The 23124-nt window shown below is 36.6% G+C and overlaps 1 protein-coding gene and 1 pseudogene across 2 annotated transcripts in view; both read right to left on the bottom strand.

Moving 5' to 3' along the window:
- The window catches only part of EXOC6 (exocyst complex component 6), a 209937-nt gene that overhangs the window by 132941 nt on the left and 53872 nt on the right, over nucleotides 1-23124 (bottom strand). For both annotated transcript variants that reach the window (XM_058298780.1, XM_058298781.1), the window contains exons 6-7: nucleotides 11562-11766; nucleotides 1635-1790 (exon numbers count right to left, since the gene is read on the bottom strand). In XM_058298780.1, coding sequence (XP_058154763.1) covers nucleotides 1635-1790; nucleotides 11562-11766 — 361 coding nt within the window. The remainder of the gene's footprint in view (nucleotides 1-1634; nucleotides 1791-11561; nucleotides 11767-23124) is intronic.
- LOC139439229 (arginine/serine-rich coiled-coil protein 2 pseudogene) lies at nucleotides 6362-7685 on the bottom strand (annotated as a pseudogene).

Here is a 23124-nt window from a genome sequence, read left to right as displayed (position 1 = left end):
ACAGAAAAGAAATAAGCAGGGTCTATCATGAGTCTTAAACAGTAGAAACAAAGAAAACGATAGAGACAGAATACAGTAGTAGTGAAATATATCTGAGATAAAGAATAAGGAACCAACCAAATTTCTCTAAGAGTATGGATTTGGGGTTGGGCATGATTGTAATGTTTCCTGCAGTTAAAGTTATGTAAAAAGCAGAATGAGGAAACTTGAGGTAAGAAGACTAGATGACTTGTTTTCACCATCCTGAATATAGAGAATATAGAGTTCCTTTGAATATTATGAAAGAACCAAAAAACTGATTTCACAAACACTTATTTAATTTCAAGAGACCAATCAGGACACACTAATTCACAGTAGAAACACATTAAACTAAATCTACTCATTTGACTGTATTCAATACCATACCAAACAGCCACCACATAAGCACGTGTGTGTGTGTATATATGTACACATACATACTCACACACTCTCATTCAAAAACATAAGGTAAAAATTTACATACTAATACTGAGAGTGGTTCCCCCAACCACAGAGAAGGCCATGGACACATATTCATATAGTTCCTTTTATCAATCGACAAAGTTCTTACTATGTCTCAACTAGGTTCTTGGCAAATCTAATGGTAACAATTACATTCCCTATAATATTAACTACATTCAATGGGAATTCAAAGGGAAAAATGAAAATAGGCTCAAGAAAAGATTTTGTGGAGAGATAAAAGAAGCAATAGGATTAGAGAATGAATCTGGATATAGAGATGAAAGAAATTAAATACTTGAGGGCAATTTCATGGTTTGTAGATTTATCAGGGCTTTGTTAAGAAATAATAAAAAAAAAACACCTTAATTTTAATCATTTCAGAATCACTTTGTAATATCAGCAACGATTGGGGAAAATAAAAAGGTAAACTACCCAGAACTAGTCTAAATGGCAAGATCGCGCCATCACAAAATTTAAATTTTGCCACAGATAATCCAAATATAATAAATGAGTGATTACTACAAAAACTCATTACTTTTACAATTATACTGTTTACTGTGACAGAACAACTAGGTTAAACTATGACTTACAAATATAATCTAGGGAAGCAGACTTGGCCTAGTGGTTAGGGCATCCGTCCACCACTTGACCTGTGTAGCGCTGGCCCATGCGTAGTGCTGATGTGCGCAAGGAGTGCCCTGCCACACAGGGGTGTCCCCCGCGTAGGGGAGCCCTACGTGCAAGGAGTGCACACTGTAGGGAGAGCCACCCAGCGCGAAAGAAAGTGCAGCCTGCCCAGTAATGACACGGAGAGCTGACACAACAAGATGACGCAACAAAAAAAGAAACAGATTCCTGTGCCACTGACAACAACAGAAGTGGGCAAAGAAGAATACACAACAAATAGACACAGAGAACAGACAACTGGGGTGGGGGAGAAGGGGAGAGAAATAAATAAAAATAAATAAATCTTTAAAACAAACAAATATAATCTATTCTATGTCCTGTTTGTCAAGTTTATACAGTATAATAAATATTTCAGATGATTTCATTGCCCTAATAGTTCCATTTACACATGAGAAGACTGAGTATCATATAGATGTACATTGCAAACCAAATGGAAAAAAAAAGTATCCAAAGAGAAATCCCATTACCTCCTCTTCATTTTCATCCTCTTCCTCAAGCGCATGTTTCAATACAATTTCATCCTTTTCTGTTGGAATTCTATCATTTTTCACATACATACTCTTTCCAAATTTTACATTAGATTGCTTCTGCAGAACAACACTGAAAGTTTTCCGCTGCTGGGCCTATTTTCAGAAAAAGAAAAAATTCATATTATTTCAAAATTTATTAAGGTCATAATTTGTTCAAAATATTTTATCTTTTTAATGTCTGTAGGTGTAGATTTTATAGTGATGTTCCCTTTTCAAATTATCTCTGTCTTCTCTTTGCTTTTTTTTGAGCAGTCCTGCAGGGATTTATTAATTTTCTTTGAAAAGACTAAGAACCAATGTTTGGCTTTGTTGATCCTCCCTATTATATTCTATTCTCTATTATGTTGATCTCTAGTCTTATCTTGGTTATTTCCTTCCTTCTATTTTTTTTTTTTAAGTTTAATTTACTATTGTTTTATTAACTTCTTGAGATGGATACTTAGATCAATGATTTTAGTCTTTTCCAATGTACACATTTATGATGCAAATCTCCCTTTATACACAACTTTTGCTGCATCCAACAAGTTTTTACATGTCATATGTATATGACATTATATTTCAGTTGAAAATATTTTTTTATTGCAATTGTGGTTTCTTCTTTGAACTGTGGGTTATTTGGAAGTTTACGTCTTAATTGCCAAACATAGAGTGATTTTCTAGTTATCTATTTGTTACTGATTTCTGAATAACTATTGTGGTAGGAGAACACACTCTGTATTGTTTCAGTTCTTTGACACTTAATGATACTTTATGGATCAGAAAATAATCAATTTGGATAAAACGTTCTATATATACTTCAAAAGAATGTATATTCTGAAATCATAGGATAGAGTGTTGTATTTGAACCAAAATAATCAGGGTTGTTAATATTATTTTAAAAGTCTATATCCTTACTGATTTCTTTCTGCTGGCTTTATTAGTTACTGAGGGGAATATGTGAAAATCTCCAATTACAAGTCAATGATCTAAATAGAAGAGTCTTTAAAAACCATAACATTCTAAGAGAAAAACAAAGGGGTACATCTCCATTTAGCAATACATTCTTAAATATGATAACAGGATAAGCAATAAAAAAATAAATGAACTACATCCAAATTAAAAACGTTTGTACATCAAAGGACCTTATCAAGAAAGACAACCAGGGAGCAGATATAGCTCAAGTGGTTGAGCACCTTCTTCCCATGGATGAGGCCCTGGGTTCAATCCCCAGTACCTCCTAAAAACAAAACAAACAAACAAATGAAAAAAACAACTCAGGAAGTCAGTGTAGCTCAGTGGTTGAACACTGGCTTTCCACATATAAGGTCTAGGGGTCAATCCCCAACCCAGCTACCTTAAAAAAAAGAAAGACAACCTACAGAATGGAAGAAAATATTTGAAAAGCATATATCTCATCTGATAAGGATCTACTATCCATAATATATAAAGAACTTATACCTCAATAATAAAAAGACAAACTCAATTTAAAAGTGGGCCAAGGACTAGTAGACATTTCTCCAAAGATGATATACAAATGGCCAACAAGAACATGAAAAGATGCTCAATATCATTAGTCATTAGGAAAAGGCAAACAAAAACCACAATGAGGTACCACTTTATATCCACCAGGATGGTTATAATTTTTAAAAAATAAAATAAAAAGTGTTGGCCAGGATGTTAAGAGAAATTAGAACTCTCATACATTGCTGGTGGAAATATAAAATGATGCCAGCCAGCACCATGGAAAAATTGGCAGTTCCACAAAATGTTAAACACAGAATCACCATATGAGTTGGCAATTCTACTCCTAGGTATATGCCAAAGTGAACTGAAAACAGGTACACAAACAAATACATGTACACAAACGTTCAGAGCAGCACTATTCACAATAGACAAAAGGTGGAAACAGCCCAAATATCCATCAATGATAAAGAAATTTATAAACATACAAGAGAATATTATTCAGCCAGAAGGAGGAATGAAGTACTGATAGATGCAACACATGGATGAACCTTGAAAAGATGCTAAGTGAAAGCCAGACATAAAAGGTCACATATTATATGATCCCATTTATATGAAATGTCCAGAATAGGTAAATCCATACAGACAGAAGACAGATTGATGGTTGTCAGGGACTGGGAGCAGGAGAGAATTAGGAGAAACTGCTTAATGACACAGGGTTTTATTTTGGAGTGATGAAAATATTTTAGAACTAGACAGAGGTGGTATTGTACAACATGTGGATTACTAAATTCCACTGAATTGTTCACTTCATTTGAAATGAGGTGAATTTCCACTTCAATAAATTAAAAATGTTTTTTCATCTCCCATTATGATTTGTCAAAGTGTCTATTTCTCTTTTTAATTCTGAAAAGTTTGTTGTTGTTTTTTTGAGGTACCGGGGACCAGGGATTGAACCCAGGACCCTTGTACATGGGAAGCCGGAGCTCAACCACTGAGCCAAATCAGCTTCCCTGAGTTGTTTTTGTTTGTTTTGCTTGTTGTTTGTTTTTGTTCAGGAGGCACCAGGAACCAAACCCAGGACCTCCCATGTGGGAGATGGGCGCTCAACCACTTGAGCCATGTCCACTCCCTGAAAAGTTTTTGCTTTATGTTTTGAGGGTATGCTATTAGATGCAAACAAATTTAGAATTGTTTATCTTCCTGATACACTGACCTTTTTATCACTAGGGAATGTTCCTCATTCTCTCTCTAGTAATGCATTTGGCCTTAAAGCCTACTTTATCAATGTAGATATATCAACTTTCTTTTTATGTTTGAATGGTATATTTTTCCATCCTTTTGCTTTCAACCTTTCTGTATGTTTATATGTAAGATATATCTCCTATAAACAGCGTTAATTTAAAAATTTTTTAATTCATAAAAATTCTCCCAAATTACGTGCTGCTGCTGTTTTGTAATGCAATTCTAAATTTACAAAACTCAACAGGATGTTTTTCTTGAATACAGCCTCTCTCTCTCTCTCTCTCTATATATATATATATATATATGTGTAATTTTACCCCAAATACGTGCCCTTGCCATTTACTTCCTACATCTTTGAGCTTCTAACTGGGATGATTTTCCTTCCCTCTGAAAAACATGAATATTTCCTTCAGTACAAGTCTGCTGGTTAAAAATTCTCTAGATGTTTATCTGAAAAATGTCTCATTTTACCTCCATTTCTGAAATATATTTTTACATGGTAGAGAATTCTAGGTTAACAAATGTCTTCATCACTTCAAGAATATCATTCCATATTCTTTGGCTTTCAGTGAGTCTGTTCAGAAGTCAGCTATTAGTATTATTGTTGTTCTCTTCAAGGTAATATATTTCTCCCCTCTGGCTGCTTTTAAGATTTTTCTTTTTATCTTTAATTTTCAGCATTTTACTATGATATGCCTAAGTGAAATGTGTATTTACCTTGTGTAGAACTCACAATACATTTTGAAATCATGGCTTCAAAGTTTGTCGATAGTGTTTCTGCCCTATTCTCTCTCTCTTCTATAACTGGGACTAAAATTACACATATGTTAGACTTTTTCATTTATCTCATAACTATTTAAACTCTTTCCTATGTTTTCCATCCTTTTGTCTCTCTGAGCTTCAATTTGGATATTTTCCTCTGACTCATCATTTGATTCATTAATTCTCTCTTCAGCTATGTCTAATCTGCTCTACCACCTATAGATTCAATGAGTTCTTAATTTGTTATTGGATTTTCAGGTCTAAAATTTCCAGATAGTTCTCTTTCTGGCTTTCAATTATCTGCCAAAAGTCTCAATCTTGTTTTATAATCCCTTGAATATATTAATTTCAAAGACAATGTCTAATAGGCTTATTATCTAGCTTTTGTTAGCTTTATTTCAATTACCAAAGAGTATACTCCTCTTTCCTGGACTGATTCAAGTAAAACTTGTGATTCAATTATTTTAATCACCTTTGGCTTGGAGCACAAAGTCTTGGAAAAGAATAACCATTAATTATTTTTTAGGGGAAAAGCAGACATATAAATGTATAAACACCAGAAGGTTAAAAAGATATGAGACATGCATGACAATGCATAAAATATTGTGCCTTTATTCCAACTGTTATCTGTAGAGGAAAAAAAAAATGTTTAATTTTCTGAAGCCTTGAAATATATGGAACCTTGTGCTTCCTGAGTTTGTATACATGTGCTTGGGTTAGAGGGCCAGGTTTCTCCTTGGCCATAGGCCCAAATCTTTGAAACCTCAAAGACAGGACTACAGCAAGTTGCAAGCTTATTTCATTTTCCACTGCAAATGTCCACAGATTGCTTTGTTTTGTTTTTGAGAAAGCCATTTTTATCATTATTACCACCCAGTTTCTTTATGCTGGATTATATACCAAATGACCAGATCTTCTAAAGAACATATGCATAATGTTTCTTTCATGTTTCAAGAGATGAAAATAACTGTACAAGGTTAAGTACAAAAGTACACAAGGTAGCAGACACGAAAAATCCAAGTATGAGATTATAACCCACCTGCAACTTTTATGTTTAAAAAGTAGAATTCATGAATTTAAAAAACTGTCCTTCTATAGCTCTGTCAACTTTAATGGAGTGGATTTAACCTGATTACAACACTGATACCAGTATCACTGATATGATATTTACCCAAAAATTGTATTTTTCAATTAAAGTCAATGCTACACCCATGCAAACTAGAATCTTAGCTGTTTGGTGAACAGGGACCTGACATCAAAACAATAGAAGTCTATAAAATCTCAAACTTTGAGAACACTGCATCCATTCTTCACATTGAAGATGTGAAACCCAATCCCATTCCTCTTTGTGTGTGGGTTTGTGATCTTGCCATTTCATACTGAACATCTACATTTAGAAATATTTCTTCTTGTCACTTCAAACTCTTGTAACTTTCTTCATCAAATGAGCTGCATGCATCTTCATCTTCACCCTTAATACCCATTAATTTCCTAAATTTCACATTTGGTCCTTGTTCCCAAAATTCAATTTTTCCCATGCTTCAGCAGACTGGTATTTGTCCCCTTTCTTTCATGCCTTGCCAAAGCATTTTCCTTTCTCTCTCATTTGGCAAATTTCATTGGATTCACAGCTACTGGGTTATAATATCTAGGTACAGCTATTCCAATGTCTGCCAGAACTTTAGCTTACAGGGTGCCATTTGAGCTGCCATAGCTATATGAGGAGTTACTTGTATTCTGGATGCCAAAGGTCTGAAACATTGAGGAACCTCCAGTAGCTGTAGCTGCTGCAGCTATTTCTAGTTGTTTTTCAACCATTTTCTTTTCTCATTATTCTTGTAATTGCTTTGCCCTTTCCAACCTCATAACTAAGGCTTCTTGTGCATCCATTGCTGTGTTCTCACCTCTAAAGGGAGATGAACTAGGAGTCTGGCTTAAACTTCTGCTAAACCTTCTTGGATTTTCAATTCTCTTCTTTTTATCAATACTTCTACTCCTTGTTCTATTTCTGCTTCTATTCCTATCTCTGTGTCTTGCTCTTTAGTGGAAATGAGATCTGATCCAATGTTTTCCCTCCCTGCTTCTGGATCGTGACTTCCTCCTCTCTCTCCTCCTGGATCATGACTTCTTCCACTTTCTACTTCTGGACTGAGACTTCTGCTCTCTGCTTCTACTACAACGATACCTTTCATGAGACCTAGATCCTGAGTGACTCCTGCCTCATGATGGCTTTCTCTCTTCGTGTTTGTGTCTGTTCTCACCATTTGCAGATGAATTTAATCACTACTCTTCCTTCGTCAGAAGAATATTCTTTGTTGTTATGTTCCTTAGACTAGTGTTTCTTAGAGGATTTATCTTTGAATTCATGTCTTCCTGCCTGTTTCAAGAAAAAGTTGGTTCTTATCATGAAATGGCTTTATTATTTCTGCTGAGTGTGTAGCATCTTCATCTCAGTTTCTTCACGCATTGACACACTTTGCTTCTGCTCCAGCTCCTATGTCTTCTTCCTTCATAACTGATTTTCGTTTATTTCTCTTGACCTTGATCGTGATCTTGAATAATGATGTGTTGAAGGTCTATGAGAAATAGATCCATCTTATAGCTCTTTTTTCTTGTCTGTATCTGGGGATGTCTTTTCTGGGGCTAGTCCATTTCATTCTGTATCACTAGCCTATCAGAGACCCTAATCTTAATTTCATTAACCCTCTTTAATGAAACTCATAATTGACATGATCAGCAACAAAAGTCAACATCTATATGAACTAAGAAGTTGAGAAGCCTTACACTTTCTCTTACGCATTTCAACAATACCTCCCTATCAGAACTCCATTACCAGAAATAGAAAAAAATGCAGGTTTAATCCCATATTTTGAATTTCTTTATACACTGCATATTAGTAGGGCATTCCCTCTATTTTGATGGATTTCAGGTTGTAGCTATTCTGTTCAGTCAGCATGTAGAACGGCCATCTACTGTCTTTTGTGGGGTGAATTCTCTGTAAGGGATACATGACTACTAAGCAGACAATGCAATTTGCAGTAATCTGACTTTTCCCTCACCTAGACCTTGATCCTGACTACCCCACAAAGGTTAGTACTTGAAAAAAAATCACTGTCCCCACTTCTCCTCTGTTGCCATCAGAAACTTACTCACTGAGAAAAATAGAATTACCTTTCTCCCTTTGTGCTCAAATGAACTTTGTAAATGATTTTATGTTTGCAGAATATAAAATTATATAGAATATTGCTTCCAAATTTTAATTATCAAAATTAATGTTTCACATAGTATCAATAGGTATTCCTTAAAAAAGAGTTCTATCCTCCTATGCACTATTATATCTCCTAGGAGATTTAAAATTAACAAGTAAAGAAACTTACTTAACATCATTTAACCCAGGTTTCTAAAATTTATTTGACCATATAGTCCCGTTTCACCCTAAAGAACACTAATAAAATGTGTGCCTGAGAATATAGTGCAGAAAATGTTAGGATATACAAATGAATTTTTAAAATTCAATACTAATTCAACATGATATTTTACTTATAGTGGATTCAAATCTCACTTTAGAATTAAAAAATCAAGAAGTACAAGGCTGTCTTCTACTTTACAAATTCTCCAGAGTGAATCTAAAACTCAGCTTTAAATTCATTTAAAAAGTAACTTTTTGTGCCACTCATGTTAGGCATAGTGCTAGATCCTAGGAAGGCAAAAATAAATAGGACATAATCCCTCCCTCAAACAACTCATAGTCCAGTTGCACAAAATAAGCAATTATAACATAGTGTGACAAGCATAACAATAGATATATGCACTGATGGGGAAGTAAACATCTCTTGCTGGTAACAGTAGGATTGAAAGTAGGAGGGAGGGAGAGGCAGATTTCAAAAACAGTGATGCTTAAGCCAGCCATTGGGGGAAAAAGATAGGAATTCATCAAACTAGTAAATCTGGAAGACTGGAAAGTACTCTAGCCAGAGGAAACAGCTTGTGTATTCAAAATTCTATATGAAATCTAATACTGTTACAGTATAGGAGGGAGAAGGATGAGCTTTCAGTTGATGCTAAGAAAGTTAGGCTTTATGAAAGGGTGAATGGGAATCACAGAAGGATCGTAAACAGAGGAAGTGATGTGGTCATATTTGCATTTTAGGACAATAACCTAATGGTGAAAAGACTAGAGACAGAGAGTACAATTAATTATAACAACAGTCCAGGTGTGTAGACAGAAGGAAATAGGATCTGGAGATACTTAGAAGCAGAACTGATAGGGACTTCATAACAAATTACATTAGGAGCACTTAAAATACTCCTGAAAAGTCTAAAGAACTCACAGGTTTCTGGCTTGTGAAAACAGGAAATATTATAACTGAGATAGGAAATAAAGGGAAAACAGATTTAGGAAGATGATAAAGAATTTAATCTTGGAATGCTGAGTCTGAGGTACTTATATCAAGAGATGATAGAACAAGAACTCCACAAAGGGGACATGAGATAATGGAATGAAGGATGAAGAGTGCATCCAAGGGAGGGAATTCTTTGCAAATTGCGATGTTTATACTTGGGCTACCCAGGAGATTCCAGAACCTAAGAGTGACTCTGCCAAACTGATCAGAGCTTATGAAAGACTCCAGAAGACCTCCAATATTCAAAAAAACACAAAGAAATTGAAGGGGAACCTGAAGGGAAAACAAGACAGAAAAAATACAACTTTTCTTATCAGATCTTGAGGAACTCCTAGCTCCCAAAAGAAGGTAATTCTATAACCTTTCAACAAGCGCAGGAGACACTTCCTACAAGAGAAATTTAAAGGTGAAAAAAAATTCCTAACAGAAATATCACTGGAAAAGGGTTCTGTATAGAAAGGTCTATGTTTAAATTGTAGAGGTGAAGGAGCTTGATTACTTTTACAAGAAAAAAGCTGTGATGGACCAGGAGAGACTAGTCCCTCCTAGCAAGAAATTCTTATAAACCTCAACTCCTAGAGTTCCTGATTTGGTGGATCATGGGTGGGAAAAGTGGCTTTGTTTTTACCCCCATGGCATGCATAGAATTTGTTGGCAAGAGAAACCCATTATGGTTTGAGATATCCCCATCTCCTCAGAAAGTCCCCTTGTGTCCTTACCCAGGCAATCTCCCCATCCTGATGCAATTTTGCTCTGGTTCTTTTCATCTTAGTTTTGTGTAATGTAGAACTGAATATAAATGGAATCAAACAGTGTGTGCTTCTTTTTTCTATATGTAGATTGTCTGTACCAATATGCTTTATTTTTTTAAAAGCAGTTTTATTCATACACCATACAATCCATCCAAACTGTACAAGTTTGGATGTACAGTATAATCAGTCATACATTCATCACCCACAATCAATTTTAGAATTTTCATTCCTCCAAACATAAGAAAAAGAAAGAAAAAAAAAAACCCTCTTACCCCTTATATCCCCCTATTATTGACCCTTAGCATTGGTGTAGTACCTTTGTTACAAATGAGGAAGAATATTAAAATACATATTGACACCTTGTAATAGTGATGTACACTTGTTCTAGTTCACGGAAGAACATTCTTACATTTACACTATTAACTGCATTCATCATCTACATCAGGGTTCACTATGCTATACGGCTCCATGTTTCATCCTCTTGCTTTCCTTCTAGTGATATACAAGGCCCTAAACTTTCCTTTTCAACCACAATCACCAGAGTGTGCTTTTTTGTGCCCAGCTTATGTGGCTTGGCATACTGAGATATTTATACATGTGGTTATATGTATCAGTAATTCATTCCTTTTCATTGCTAAGTAATAGTCCATTGTATGAACATACCACAAATTGTGTATATAATCTCCTTTGGAAGGCCATTTGGGGAGTTTTCAGTTTTTGGCTATTGCATACATCATGAACACGTTTTCATTTCTCAATGATAAATACCTACGAGAGGAACTGCTGACTCAAAAGTGTAGGTATAATGCATGTTTATAACTGCCAAACCTCTTTGCCATTTTCCATTTTTTTGTCTTTATTATTGAGCTGCAGTTTGTAAGTCAAAGTAAATACTTGAATTTGTTTTTAAAAGAGCAATTTATGACTTTAGCATAGACGGGCACTACTTACCTCAGTGGCTACCATTTTTTGATCTACGCCAGATTTGGTTATTGGCAAAGGTTAATATAATACCACACACATGGGGAAAACTGCTGAGAGATCAGCTTGTCAATAATTGAATAATTCAAGTTAGACTGACTTATATAAGGAATAACAATAAACCCAAAGAAAACCCTGATGATATCCACTTTAAACAAGAACCAAGAAATGTAAGAAAGGGGTAAAACAAAAACAAGCATTTTAGATAATAAAAAAGTAAGCTTCAGATATATTCTATTTTCTAGATTATTAAAGAGCTTTAAACTTCTTTATATTCTCACCTGTTTCATTGCAGTTTCACCTATTTTGTCAGAATGTTTTCGAATGCTTTCCAAAAAGTCTTTGAGATCAGACATAGAGATTTCTTTAATATCTTCACGGAGTTTAGGAAGATTTTCAATCATCAGCTGACAAAACCGGTATTGACTAACACGGGGAAAGTATATGTTCTCTAATTGTTCCATAGTTTTTAGAGCAGAATAATACCTGTGGAAAGTTTTTAAAAAATTAATTTTACAAGTACAAATATTAATCATTCTAACACCACCATCAGAAGGGATATAGCTATAGTTAACATAGTAAAATTAACATTGATTTCTATTTATTAAGCACAAAATATTAGCCATACGAACAAGCTGCAGGCTGAAAATTCATGGCTTACATTGATGTTTGTAATTTCCAAATTTTACTTCATCTAAATCTAAAATACCATGAGTATATCATAATCATCACAATACCTTAAATTTTTATGTACAATAGTTGCAAATATCTGAGTTGCAATATTTAGTTTTATTCTATATGTGACCCCATAATTTCTGTCCTATTCACACATTACCAACAAAAAAATGCATTGTGCATATTTAATTCTAATTATAGTAAAATTTATCTTAAAGAACTTTTTTGAAGGCTTAAAGCTATTATTTAAGGCAATTAGAAACATTACTAAGTGTCCAAAAAAAACAGGTAAAAAAAACCTTGTAGAGTGATTTTTCTATTCAATAAATATGTACTTAATGCCTACTATTTTTAAGACACTGTGTAACATACTGATTTGCAGTAATTAATAATGTATAGCCTGTGCCCCAGAGAAATGCACATATGCTTTCCTAGTCATAATTTAATTCTTTAGACTTCTGTGAGGCATAATTCCTTGGCAGCTATTACTTTAAACATTTTATAGATGAGAAAACTGACACAGAGAAAGAGTATATAATTTTAATTAAATACCATACTTAATTAATACCAATATCAGACTTTCCAGAATTTTCACTTTCCTACAATAATATTCACCACCCCAAATCCATTTGACAGTAGGTGGAGGACTTTAAAAATTAGCTGAATAGTATTCTACAGCCTTACAATGAACTAGATGATATTAAAAATGTGAAAAGGTATTATTTAGTGATCAAAAAAAAAAGTGATATATAAATAAGTTGAAAGACAGTAAGTTAAAGATATTAATTGGTTTCCTAGCCTATATTCTCAATGAGAGTACATATTGCAAACTGTTGTCCCAAAATATTACCGCTAATTTAAAAATTAGACCATATATATTTTATCTTGCTTATTTAAAAGTCATTAGAATTATTATTACATAGATGAATAAAATATACTCCTGGTCATTATCAACATATTTAGGTGATAGTATGGGTGGGAGAGATATAATTAAAATTATTTTGATAATGTCTATGATTTATGTATTTAGATGAAGTGAAATAATGTTATCTTTCCTGAATAAACAATTACATTTTTGATGCAACAAATCAATCAACAGTTAAAGCGCACTGCAGACATACCTTTTTAAACTGCATTTCACTTTATTGCAGTTGGCAAAGATTGTGATTTTCACAAATTGTAGGTTTTACAAACAGCCCTGCGTTGAGCAAGTCTATTGGAGCAATTTTTCCAACAGTATGTGCTCATTTTATGTCCCTGTGTCATATTTTGGTAACTGTCATAATATTTCAAACTTTTCCATTATGATTATATCTATTATGGTGATCTATAACTAGTAATCATTGATGTTACTATTGTAATTGTTTTAGGGCTCCACAAATCACACCCATACTAAACAGGGAAGTTAACTGAAAAATGCTGTGTATGTTCTGACTGCTCCACCAACCAGCGGTTCCCCTGTCAACCTCTCCTTGGGCCTCCCTATTCCCTGAGACACAACAATATTGAAATTAGGCCAAACAATAACCCTTCAATGGCTGATAGCCAAAATAGGATGAAAGGGAGGCCACTTGTGCCAAACAGCCAAATTGTAATACAAAGGAAAAGTTCTTTAAGGAAATTTAAGTGCTACTCCACTGAGCACATGAATGATAAGTAAAACAGCCTGATAAAGAGAAAGTTTTAGTGGTCTGTACAGAAGATCAAACCAGCCACAACATTCCCTTAAGCCAAAGCCTAATCCAGAGCAAAGCCCTCTCTTGCATTCTATGATGGCTGAGAGGGATAAGGAAACTGCAGAAGAAAAATCTGAAGCTAGGAGAGGTTGGTTCACGAAGCTTAAGGAAAGAAACTGCCTCCATAACATCAAAGTTCAAGGTAAAGCAGCAAGTGCTGATATGGAAGCTGCAGCAAGTTATCCAGAAGATCTAGCTAAGATATCTGATGAAGGTGGCTACACTAAACAAGTTTTTCAATGTAGATGAAACAGATTTCTATTGGAAAAGATGCCAACTAGGACTTTCATAGAGAGGAGAAGTCAGTGTCTGGCTTCAAAGCTTCAAAGGACAGGGTGACTCTCCTATTAGAGGATAATGCAACTGGTGAACTTTAAGCGGAAGCCAATGCTCAGTTACCATTCTGAAAATCATTAGGCCCTGAAAAATTATGCTAATCTACTCTGCCTGTGCTCCATTAATGGAACAACAAAACCTGGGTGACAACACTTCTGTTTACAACATGGCCATTGAGACCTACTGCTTAGAAAAAAAGATTCCTTTCAAAATATTACTGTGCGTTAACAAAGCACCTGGTCATCCAAGAAATCTGACAGAGATGTACAACCAAATTCTCATTACTTTCATGCCTAACACAACATCCATTCTGCAGCTCAGGGATCAAGGAGTCATTTAGACTTTCAAGTCTTATTATTTAAAAAAAAAACATTTGTAAGGCTATAGCTGCCATAAATAGTGATTCCTCTAATGGATCTGGAAGGGGTTCACCATTCAATATACCAATAAGAACATTTATGCTGCATGGGAGAAAGTCGAATATCAACATTAACAGGAATTTGGAAGAAGTTGACTCCAACCCTCACGGATGACTTTGAGGGATTCGAGACTTCAGTTTAGGAAGTACCTGCAGATGTGATGGAAATAGCGAGAGAAATAGAATTAGAAGTAGAACCTGAAGATGTCATTGAATTGCTGCAATCTCATGACAAAACTTGAATGGCTGAGGATTTACTTCTTTATGGATGAGCAAAGATAGTGGTTTCTTGAGCAGGAAAGTACTCCTGGAACAGAAGCTGTGACTTTTGTTAAATGACAACAAAGGATTTAGAATATTATATCAACTTAGTTGATAAAGCAATGGCAGAGTTTGAGAGGACTGACTCCAATTTTGAAAGTTCTACTATGGATAAAATGTTATCAAACACCATCACATGTTACAGAGAAATCTTTTGCGAGAGGAAGACTCAATTGATGTGGTAAACCTCCTTGACTTATTTTAAGAAATTGCCACAGCCACCCCAACCTTGAGCAATCACCACCCTGATCAATCAGCAGCCACCAACATCAAGGCAAGACCCTCCACCAGCAAAAGAGTACAACTTGCTGAAAGTTCAGATGATGGTTAGCATTTTTTAGCAATATTTTTAATCAAGGTATGCACATTGTTATTTTTGACATAATGCTATTACACATTTAATAGACTACAGTATAGTATAAATATAACTTTTATATGCACTGGGAAACCAAAAAAATACGTTTAACTTGCTTTTTGCGATATTCAGTTTATTGTGATATTTGCTTTATTGCAGTAGTCTGGAATGAACCCATAATCTCTCTGATGTATGCCTGTAGTTAATAGTGCAATTATAATATTCTTTCATCAATTGTAACAAATGTGCCACACTAATGCAAAGTGTTAACAATAGGGGGATATATGGGGACTCTGTATTTTCTGCATAGTTTTTCTGTAAACCCACAATTTCTCTAATTTAAAAATTTTTTAATGAAAAAAAGACACCAGTAAGAAAATTAACAGGCAAGCCACAGACTGGAAAACAGCATTTTCAATACCTTTGCATGACAGGAATCATATCCATAATATATAAAAAACTTCTACAAATCAATTTTTTTTTTAATTTAAAAAATAAGCAAAAGATGTGAACAAATATTTTGCATGATAAAATAAAGCTCCAAACGGCACATGAAAAGGCATTCAAGGGAAGCTGATATGGCTCAAGAAACCAAGCTCCTGCCTACCACATGGGAGGTTCCGGGTTCAGTACCCAGTGCTTCCTGAAGAAGATGAACAAGATAGCGAGCTGGTGCGACAGGCAGGCATGGCGAGCTGACACAAAAAGATGACGCAATAAAAGGAGACACAAAGAGGAAAGACAATGAGAGATACAACAAAAGCAGGGAGCTAAGGAGGCTCAAGCGATTGAGTTCCTTTCTCCCACATGGAAGATCCCAGGTTGGGTTCCCAGTACCTCCTAAAGAGAAAACGAGCAGACAAAGAGAACACACAGCAAATGGACACAGAGAGCAGACAGCAAGTGCAAACAGTGAGGTGGGGGGGGAGGATAAATAAATTTTAAAAATTATTAAAAAGAAAAGGCATTCAAAATCATCTGTCATCAGGGAAATGCAAATTAAAGCCACAATGAGATGCCATTTTATATCTACAAAAATGGCTAAACAAGAATAAATTTACAATACCATATGTTGGGCAGAAGCAACTGAAACTCTCATACATTGCTGGTAGGAGTGTAAAATGGTACAGTTACTTAGATAACTATTTAGGTGGTCTCATAAAGTTTAGTATACATCTGTGCCAAAACCCAGCAATTCTATTCCTAAGTATTTATTAAAGAGAAATATAAACATATACATATGCCCACTGTATTAGTCAGCTACAGGGGTGCTGATGCAAAATACCAGAAATCAGTTGGTTTTCATAAAGGGTATTTATTTGGAGTAGCAGCTTACAGATACCAGGCCATAAAGCATAAGTTACTTCCCTCACCAAAGTCTATTTTCACATGTTGGAGTAAGACGGTTGCCAACACCTGCAAGGGTTCAGGCTTCCTGGGTTCTTCTCTTCCCGGGTTTTGTTCCTCTCCAGCCTCAGGGTTCCTCTGTTCCCTGGGCTTGCTTCTCTTTCCTCTGTTTGCTTACTTTCCAGGGCTCCAGCTTAAGACTTTAGCAACAAATTCCAACATCAAAACTCCAGCATCAAAAAGCCTCCAGTTCTGTTCTTTGCCATGCCTTTTATCTGTGAGTCCCCACCCACCAAGGGGCAGGGACGCAACACCCTACTGACATGGCCCAATCAGAGCCCTAATCATAATTTAATCACACCCAGATATAGACCAGTTTACAAACATAATCCAATATCTATTTTTGGAATTCATAACTATATCATCAAACTGCTACACTCCACCTTCTGAGTTCCAAAAAGACATTACAATATATATATATTTAAAAACACCCCATCAGTAACAATGCAAGTACTAAATCACATCACAATCAATTTAAAGAAACAGAGTTTGTCTTGGCGCAAAATCCTATCTGCTATAGACCTCTGAAACATACAAAACAATTTATCTGCTTTCAATACACAAATGGATAGACAAAGGATAAACATTTTCATTACAATAAGGAGAAACTGGGAGGGAAACATGAGTCACAGGTCCTCTACAGTTCAGTAAACCTGCAGGGCATCCTCTATTCGATTTCAAAGTCTAAGAGTTCTTCTCCTTGGTGCCTTATGGGAACCCACCCTATCCACATGCTTGCCCAATGGCCATTTTCTTGGTTCCATCTTGATCAAGCATCTGAGTGTCAACAAAGCTCCAGACCTCACCCTCCAAGAGTGTTGGGATGATTGCCACACTTTACCCAATCTTTGGGTTAGAGTCTTAGCCCCCCCATTACAGTGATGTGAAGGCAACATCCTACCTAACCTTTGGCATACAGGCTCAACCCTCTCAGAACAATGAGTTGACCACCTGGCCTTCCCTAATCTTTGGCATACAGGCTCTCAGAGCAAAGGGATGACCACCTGGCCTTCCCTAAACCATGGGGGAACAGTTCTACCCCTCTCAGACCTACGGTGTTCTGACCTTAACTGCCCTAATCCTTAAGGAATGTGCTCTACCCTCTCTGTACCCTGGGGTGGCAAAACTCTGCCAAACATCCATCAGGTGGGAACATCCACCCACTTCAACTGCTGGGGCAAACTCACCCTCTCTGTATACATGGGTGGGGTTCCTCTCTTGGCCCAAGGTGATGTCTTAATTCCAGATTTCAACTTCCATGGTTTTCCTCTTAAAGACATTTCCTGTTCCATCTCTCCTATCAATGTCCTTTTTTGTCCAAGCTGATAGTGGTTTTCTTCATACAGCTCTATCAGAAAAGTATGTTGGTGTAGCATGTAGGAAGCAGCAGTCCAAGCCATCAGACAATAAGACTTTCCACAAGTCTTTCCTAGATAACTGTATCCTCAATCTCGATTTACAAGTTACAAGTTTAGGTAAGTTCTCAAATGGGGTACTATCATCTGGAAGCTTCATTTCCAGAGGTTTAGAATTTCCAGAATCAGTTTCTGTTTTCTTTGTGCCCAACAGTTCAGTCCTCAGCTTATCTCCTTCATCTAGTATTTTGCTATAAGCTGCAAGGAGAAGCCAAGCTGCATTCTTTGAGTTTACTTTGGAAAAGTCTTCAGCTATATGCCTAGGCTCCCCATTTTCAAATTCTGCCTTCCATAAAACACCAGGAGTTAATCTTGCTAAGTTCCCTGCAACTTTAAAACATGGACCGCTTTTCCTCCAGTTTCCAATAAGTTTCATGATTTACTTCTAAAGCATCAGAAAAAGTTTCTTCGGCATCCATATTGGTATCAACAATATCTTCAAAGCGATCTAGGCTTTTTCAATCAGGTATCTCTCAATTCCTCAAAAAAATACCCCTTACCCAGTTATAAAACCATTCCAGCATTTTGGTAATTGCAAAAATCTACCCCACTCCTCAGTACCAAATTCTGATTAGTCAGCTAAACAGGTGCTGATGCAAAATACCAGAAATTGATTGGTTTTCATAAAGGGTATTTATTTGGGGTAGGAGCTTACAGATACCAGGCCATAAAGCATAAGTTACTTCCCTCACCAAACTCTATTTTCATGTGTTGGAGCAAGATGGCTGCCGACATCTGTGAGGGCTCAGGCTTCCTGGGTTCTTCTCTTCCAGGGTCTTGCTTCTCTCCGAGCTCAGGGTTTCTTTCTTCCCAGAGCTTGCTTCTCTCAGGCTCAGGGCCCCTCTCTTCCCAGGGCTTGCTTCTCTTTCCTCTGTGTGCTTACCTCCCAGGGTTCCAGTTTAAGACTTCAGCATCAAACTCCAGTATCAAAACTCCAGCATCAAAAAGCCTCCAATTCTATCCTTTGCCATGCCTTTTATTTTATTTTATTTTATTTTATTTTTTTAAGATTTATTTTTATTTTTATTTAATTTCCCCCCCTCCCCTGGTTGTCTGTTCTTGGTGTCTATTTGCTGAGTCTTGTTTCTTTGTCCGCTTCTGTTGTCATCAGCGGCACGGGAAGTGTGGGCGGCGCCATTCCTGGGCAGGCTGCTCTTTCTTTTCACGCTGGGCGGCTATCCTTATGGGGCGCACTCCTTGCGTGTAGGGCTCCCCTACGCGGGGGACACCCCTGCGTGGCACGGCACTCCTTGCGCGCATCAGCACTGCGCATGGCCAGCTCCACACGGGTCAAGGAGGCCCGGGGTTTGAACCGTGGACCTCCCATATGGTAGACGGACGCCCTAACCACTGGGCCAAAGTTCCGTTTCCCTGCCATGCCTTTTATATGCCCTATTGGTGTGCCCCAATCAAAGCCCTAATCATAATTTAATCAGGCCCAGGTACAGACCAGTTTACAAACATAATCCAATATCTATTTTTGGAATTCATAATTATATCGAACTGCTATACCCACCAATTTCGTTGCAGCCTTACTCATTTACCCCAAACTGGAAACAATATAAATATCCAGCAATTGGTGAATAAATTCTTAGAACCAAATACTACTCAGCAATGAAAAGAAACAAACTACTGGCATAGGCAACAACATAGATGAATCCCTAAAGCATTATGTTAAACAAACATTATCAAATACAAAAAATATTTATACTTGATTCCATTTATATCAATCTTAAGAACACAAAAAAATAATCTATGGTGTTAGGAATCAGAAAGTGGTTATCTCAGGAGCAGGCAGGGAGGAATTGATTGGTAAGGCACACGAGGGAAGTTTCTGGGAAATAGAAGTGTTTTATATCCCATTTTGGATGGTAATGACTGAGAGGGAGTAGGAGAAAAGCTTTTGGGGAAGATAATAATGTTCAATATCTTGATCTTGATGGCAGTTTCATGGGTGTCTTCACTTTCTTAAAATTCACTGCGGTTCATGTTCATGATGTGTACCTTTTGTTTATGTTACGCTAAAATAAAAAGTCAACCTAAAAAACTACTCAGCAAAAAAATTACAAAATAAGAACACTGCACCATAAATAGAGAAAATATTTTACAATGCATTTGAGAGAAAAGGGACCAATCTCCAAAGTATACAAAGATTTTAAGCCTGCTTCAGACAAGTTGAACATGAGGTAATAACGGAACATCCAAGTGAAGAGATTCAACAGGAATCAGAGATGTCCAACTAGAGTTCAAGACATGAACTTCAGATTTGGGAGTCATCTGAATATAAATCCAGATTTTTTTTTTTTTCAGATTTGAGTAGTAAGTAATAAAACAAATGTTAACACTGCACAAGCCAAACAAAACATACTTTTGAGCCAGTTTGATTCTGTGGGTCACTAATTTGCGACCTGTGGTTGATCACCACACCACCGTCTCATTACCCCATAGGAGACTTTCCCATACAACAATGTGACTTGGCACCAGAAGCCCAAGAAAGGCGAACAGGGCACTAAACATCTAGTGAGATGGCAGAATGAATATGTGACCCACATTCACCTCCTTTTGAAACAATAAAATTACAGTGAAGATTTTTTAAAATGTAAACCCACATAGATGGAGAGAAAAAGAGAAGAAAGAATAACAAAATTTTAGAAAATGAAAAGCCAATGGACAAGTGACAAAGAACTCAGAAGACTTAAGAAATCTGAATAATAAGCCAATAGCTGGGGGACCCAAGAACAATCTAACTTATACTGTGGAATCCTCAAAAAGGCTCAACCCTCAACTGGAATCCCACTACTTCTCAAAATGGGTAGTGGGGTGGTTAAAATAAAGGATACTGGTTGAAAATCTGTTTAAGAAGCAGTCAGGAGAAGCAGATGTGGCTCAAGCGACTGGTTTTCCGCCTACCACATGGGAGGTCCCGGGTTGGGTTCCCAGTGCCTCCTGGAGAAGGCAAGTTGGCACAGTGGGCAGGCACAGTGAGCTATGCAACAAAAAAGGGACACAAAGAGGAAAGACAATGAGATGCACAACAAACCAGGGAGCTGAGGTAACTCAGGTGAATGAGCGCCTCTCTTCAACATAGGACGTCCCAAGTTCAGTTCACGGTGCCTCCTAAAGAGAAGATGAACAGACACAGAGAGCACACAGCAAATGGACACAGAGAGCAGACAGTGACTGCAGAAAACCAGGGGTGGGAGGGTGAGGTAGAATAAATAAAGTAAAATCTTTAAAATAAACAGAACAAAAAGCAGCAGTCAGACCCCAGATCCTCTCCCTGCTCCAGGAATCTGAACAATTGTCCTTCCCCCATGCTGGCAAAAGACTAAAGAAATTTAAATAGATAATTTTTGAATACGGACACCAGATAAAAGCTGAAGGCTACAGTAATGTTCTGAAAACAAGAGGATTAGTTGAACCCATATATTCTAGATGCCTTTTTCCCTGACTCAGTTTCCTGAACACTGCAACTAGACCTTTACCCTGAGGCCAGAGACAGGAAATATCTCCACTAATGCATCTTACCAGCCCCAGAAAAAAAGACTACAAGATATTAACATCAGAGGCTCCCCAACCAAACAGCCTAGCCAGGTAACTCCACTGTGAAGCTCACAATCAACAAGTCCCACCCATGCACCCAAAGCTTCCAATCAGCTTTTCATGTCCACCACAGTTAAATATGAACAGCCAACCAAGGAATTAACCAGACATCTGAGAAACACCTCTAACAAGAAAAGTACAGATAAAAGCAAACTGACAGAAAGGAAAAAAAAAAACAAACAAAAACTTAGAAGAAACAGACTATGTAAGGGGAAGATAATAAATATAATCTCAGAGAGCTAAGAGAACATACAGTAATAATGAATTTAGAACAGGCTATCTGGGAATAAAAGAGACCCTTATAGATCAAAAAACAGCTCTCAGAAATTAAAATCAGATAGCATAAATGAAAAACTTCAATATAACCTTTGGAAAATAAAACTGAAGAAACTCCACAGAAAGCAGAGAAAGGAGACCAACATAAAAAATGTGAAAGAAGAGAAAAGAAATTTGAAGGTCTAGAAAATTAAATGTCAATATCTGTCCTAGGGAGACAATCAATAAAATAAAAGAAGGAAAACGTAATTCAAGAAAATTTCCTAGAGCTAAAGGACATGGGTTTCCAGATGTAAAGAAAAATCCTTGGAATCAGCTGAGCACCTATGCAGGGTACTACCAGTCTAGATTGAAGGACAGAGAGGTTTAGGAAGGTCTGAGAAATTTCTTCAGAAAGATGAAACAGAAATTATGCTTGATACATTTTATTTATTTATTTTTAAAGATTTATTTATTTCTTTCCCCTTCTGCTCCGCCCCCCCCCCCCCAATCTGCTCTCTGTGTCCATTCACTGTGTATTCTTCTGTGTCCACTTATATTCTTGTCAGCAGCACCGGAAATCTGTGTCTCTTTTTGTTGCATCATCTTGCTGCATCAGTTCTCCATGTGTGCAGTGCCACTCCTGTGCGGGCTGCACTTTTTTTGCGCAGGGAGGCTCTCCTTATGGGGCGCACTCCTTGCACATGGGGCTCCCCTACGCGGGGGACACCCCTGCGTGGCACGGCACTCCTTGCACATATCAGCACTGAGCATGGGCCAGCTCACCACAGGAGTCAGGAGGCCCTGGGTTTGAACCCCGGACCTCCCATGTGATAGGTAGATGCTCTATCAGTTGAGCCAAATCCTCTTCCCCATTTGATTTTTTTTGAATTGAAGTGTATCATTCATACATAAACAATAAGTGTATAGTAAAGATTGCGAATTTACAAAATAAGCATACATAACATCACACTGGGGTCTCATACATCATCCCTCCACCAACTCTTTGCATTAATGTGAAACATTTGTTACAAACTATGCAAGAGCATTGTCAAAATATTACTACCAACTATATTCCTTATCTTACATTTGGTGTATTTTTTCCCCAACCCATGAAAGGAGAATTAAATAACCAGAGGAGAGTTTGAGATTGAAATAATGATTTTAAAATATAGGAAATTAAAAAAAATAAATAAATATAAGTTGCCCGAGAATGGAAAAGTAATCTCATCTTACTATCTGGCTCAGCTGTAAATAGAGTTTACATTGTCACACTATGCGTAAGCACTGAATATTTATCTAACCAAAATTGGAAGACAATAA

The sequence above is a fragment of the Dasypus novemcinctus genome, chromosome 6 (assembly GCF_030445035.2).
Source record: "Dasypus novemcinctus isolate mDasNov1 chromosome 6, mDasNov1.1.hap2, whole genome shotgun sequence".
Lineage (NCBI taxonomy): Eukaryota > Metazoa > Chordata > Mammalia > Cingulata > Dasypodidae > Dasypus > Dasypus novemcinctus.
Note: the sequence above shows the minus strand (reverse complement) of the source record. Positions and strands in the feature narration are given on the sequence as shown.